This window comes from Cyclospora cayetanensis, unplaced genomic scaffold (assembly GCF_002999335.1).
Source record: "Cyclospora cayetanensis isolate NF1_C8 unplaced genomic scaffold, CcayRef3 CcayRef3_contig_482, whole genome shotgun sequence".
In the NCBI taxonomy this organism is placed as follows: domain Eukaryota; phylum Apicomplexa; class Conoidasida; order Eucoccidiorida; family Eimeriidae; genus Cyclospora; species Cyclospora cayetanensis.
The window spans coordinates 1-4,406 of NW_020312461.1; the positions used below are offsets into that span (position 1 = coordinate 1).

The 4,406-nt window shown below is 49.2% G+C and overlaps 1 protein-coding gene across 1 annotated transcript; it reads left to right on the forward strand.

The window, feature by feature from the left end:
- Positions 1-437: 437 nt before the first annotated feature.
- On the forward strand, positions 438-3,671 carry LOC34619654 (ABC transporter G family member ARB_01379; the record flags this gene model as incomplete). The annotated part of the gene is made up of 4 exons (XM_026334704.1): positions 438-521; positions 1,801-1,963; positions 2,163-2,281; positions 3,066-3,671. Coding segments are annotated over 4 exons (972 nt in total), but the record flags the coding sequence as incomplete, so codon positions are not given.
- Between the last annotated feature and the right edge of the window lie 735 nt (positions 3,672-4,406).

The window sequence follows — 4,406 nt, forward strand, 5'->3', positions numbered from 1 at the left end:
TCACACATGCACTCTCACGCTCACACACACACACACACACACACACACACACACACACACACACACACACACACACACACACACACACACACACACACACACACACACACACACACACACACACACACACAGACACACAGACACACACACACAGACAAGCTGCTTTCCTCACACACAGACAAGCTGCTTTCCTGCACGCTGCCGACGGTTCTTGCATCTGTGCCTCTATATGTTCTCTTTGCGCGTACCACTCCTGCCCTCCTCCCCGCGAACCGCTGCAGCCTCTTCATTTTTTTCTATTTATTCACTCCCCTCCCCCGCCCCCATTGCTTGCCATGTCTTCTCGAAGAGGGGGCTCTTATATTCATAATATATATGTATTTCCCGATGATTTTCACGGACACCTCTCTCCTTGTGCACCCCCGCTTTTGCTGCAGAAGGATATCTTGCCCTCCTACGTTACCGTATGGGAATATCTTTCCTACTTTGCAGCACTTAAGCTCCCCGGCGTTCCCAAAGCCGTAAGCAGCAGCAGCGAATTGCCGCATTCCCTCTGCATCCCCGTTTCTGTTTCATAGCACTCTTCTAAGGGGTGTGAGCAGCCGCCTCTGCGGGAACGCTTGCTCGACGGTCTTTTTGCATTCTGAGATGTGCACTAAGAGACGAATGCCGCTGCAGAGCAGCGTGTCGGATTTACCTGCTTAGAACCATGTCCCCTAATTGCGCTGTTGAAGGGCCTGCATGAAGCCTCTGCGCCACTTTGTTGAGGCATGGCAAAAGGCTTTCTTCTCTCGTGATGCCTCTCCCCTCACCCACGATTGAGAATCGGTGCTAGCAGCACCCTGCTTCCTGCTTGTATGTGTGTACTTGTATGTGTATCAATGTGTACTTGTATGTGTATCAATGTGTACTTGTATGTGTATGTATGTGTACTCGTGTGTCTATGAATGTGTACTTGTATGTGCATTAATGTGTACTTGTATGTGTATCAATGTGTACTTGTATGTGCATGAATGTGTACTTGTATGTGCATAAATGTGCACTTGTATTTGTATGTATGTGTACTTGCATGTGCATGTGTGTACTTGTATTTGTATGAATGTGTACTTGCATGTGCATGAATGTGTACTTGTATGTGCATGAATGTGTACTTGTATTTGTATGTATGTGTACTTGTGTGTGCTTGACTGTGTAGTTGTATGTGCATGAATGTGTACTTGTGTGTGTATGTATATGTACTTGTCTGTGTATGTATGTGCATGAATGTGTACTTGTATGTGCATTAATGTGTACTTGTATGTGCGTGAATGTATACTTGTGCGTGTATGTATGTGTACTTGTGTGTGCATGACTGTGTACTTGTATGTGTATGAATGTGTACTTGTGTGTGCATGACTGTGTACTTGTATGTGCATAACTGTGTACTTGTATGTGCATGACTGTGTACTTGTGTGTGTATGTATGTGTATGAATGTTTACTTGTATGTTAATGTGTGTGCTTGTATATTAATGTGTGTGCTTGTATGTGCATGAATGTGTGCTTTTATGTGCATGACTGTGTACTTGTATGTGCATGAATGTGTACTTGTATCTGAATGAATGTGTACTTGTATGTGTATGAATGTGTGCCTTTATGTGCATGTGTGCAAGCGTATGTGTACTTGTATGTGCATGTATGTACTTCTATGTGTTTTGGGGATGGGCGGGGGATAGGACTCCCATACGTGCCTCGCTTTTTTCTACGCGCGGTGTACGCCTTTCTATCGGCGGTTCTTAGGCCTGTGAGTGTCGTCTCTGAAGGCTCGAGAGGAGAGGATAAAGGAGGTTTTGCACTCCATAAATCTGTATCACAGCAAAGACACTCAGATCGGAGGTTCTTCGCGCAAAGGCCTTAGCGGCGGCGAAATGAAGCGCGTTGCCCTTGCTGTCGAGCTTCTGAACAACCCTTCTCTCATCTTTTTGGGTATGTAGCCTTAGAGTGTTGTCTTCACGAGCCTTCTTGCGGGTGGGCATCGATAGAAGGCAGGAGAGAAAGGAGAGACAAAGGGAAAGGAAGCGCAAAAGAAGCTTTTACTCGTTTGCATTGCGCGCAGAAGGTTTTCCTAGCGACAGCTGCCGTTCATCCTGTATGCCTCACGCCGTGTGCCTTGCGGTCCTTGCAGACGAACCAACTTCAGGCCTAGACGCTGCCCTCGCGTTCGACACGATGCGTTTGCTGCTGCGTCTTGCGCGTGCTGGTGGTCGTACAATCGTCTGCACCGTTCACCAGCCTCGCTCCCAGGTAGGCTGCTCTGCTGCTCCTGTTTTCACCGCAAGAAGATGTTGTGTCATTCCTCTGCATGCACTGGTTGTGTGCATCATCATCACCACAAGTAGATGTCTCATTCCTCTGCATGCACTGGTTGTGTGCATCATCATCACCACAAGTAGATGTCTCATTCCTCTGCATGCGCTGGTTGTGTGCACCTGATGAGTGCACGAAGAAGGATGCCTTGCTTGATGGACGCTTGTTTGCTCCTCTTGTCGCCCCTACATGAAGCGCATGCGCGCGCAGCCTGCTCGTACGCGAGCGAGGCTTTTTATTAACCAGATGCAGAATTACAGCTAACACCCTGTGTCAGCAGCATCCCACAAGCACTAGGGGCCTGACCAAAAGAAAAATCCCCCAAAGCCGCAGCCACGGCCAGCGAAATTGTACAACTCTGTTTGCCTCAGCGCTCCGTCGCTCCGTCGGAGGAAAGCGTTTAAAAATACCCTCTTTGGTGTCATATTATGTTGTATTTTGGGGTGTCGGTGGTGAACGCTTATGAACGTGTCTGTGTGTACGCGCTCCAATTATGATTTTTTTGAAAAATACTGCTTCCTACGCACGCAGCCGTAGAACATAAATGGCAGCAACGCGGCCACTCTTTAAATACATATTTACACATGTTGACTGCCTACGCTTCGGTGCTCCCCCCTGTTTGCTGCTTTTTCCTCCTTCCGTGCCGCGTGAAAACACGCAGCATCTCCTGTTGGAGCGTTGCGACTTTCTCCCTCTGTGTGCTGTCATGCGCATCCTTCAGCTATTTGCCATGTTTGATGAATTGATGCTGTTGCATCGTGGCCAGATCGTCTTTCAAGGTCCTGCCGTGGAATGCAACGCTTATTTTGCGCGCCTGGGGTTGCGGTGTCCATCGCAATTCAATCCTGCGGATTTTCTGCTGGATCTGTTGACTGTGCGGAACGAGCATCGCGAGGAGACTTTGGAAGCGGAAGGCGGTGTGGATCTGGAGCAGCACCTCAAGCTGCCTTCATCTCACGAGCTTCCGCATCAACTCTCGCTCCGGCAGCTCGCTGGCGTCAGCGAAACACAGCAGTCTGTCGAAGGGTATGGGCTCATGGGGGCAGTCACGCAGGAGCCACAAGGCCGTGATCAGAGTGCCGCTCACATCTTGATGGAGACGGATGTCGAGGAGGCTGATGCGCCGGCACTGAGTCATTTTGAATCGCATTTGATGCGTGTAACGGTGACGCAAGAGGAGATCGACAGGCTTCCTGCGTTCTACAAGGCCTCGCCTCTGTGTGCGCGTATAGCGGACAGAATCGAGAGGGAGCTGGAACTCCCTCCAGACAAGCAGCTCAATAGAGGACTTCAAGAGAGGCTCATGGCACACAAAGACTTCCTGTGAGCTCAAACTTGTCCTCTCATCACGCGATACTTGTGGGGTCTGTCGGTTACCCTCCACGGGGCCCCCTCGCCGCACAAGCGCTTCCAAATGGGCACATGTCGCATGCTGTCGATGAAGCATTTTGTCCCTCCTGCGTGCAGAAGCCGCTGGTGCACCGAGTTTAGCGTCTTGACGCGCATGACCACCATCAACTTCGTCCGCAACCCCCTAGTGACAGTCGTGCAGCTCGTCCTCAACATTATTCTAGGATTCATCGTTGGTGCGCCTAGCTCTCTATCCACCACTAGCCACCCCCTCACCCTGCTCATCTACCTTTTCCGAATATATATATATATATATATATATATATATATATATATGTATATATACATATGTATACATCTATGCACGACGCACATATATATATATATACACACACACAAGGAAGCTTATTCCCGCGCTCTGCAGCTTGAAAGCCCCAATGCAGCGGCTAACACCGCCATGCGGCACCGGCCCTTCTGACCTTCACGCTGTCACTTGACTCTCTCTCTCTCTCTCTCTCTCTCTCTCTCTCTCTCTCTCTCTCTCTCTCTCTCTCTCTCTCTCTCTTTTCTTCTCTCTCTCTCTCTCTCTCTTTCTCTCTCTGTCTCTCTCTTTTCTCTCCCTCTCTCCCCTCTACCTCCACACCTTACCTCTCGGTGTCTACATATACACATCAACCACGACCTCACACTCCTACTATACTACGATCATGCA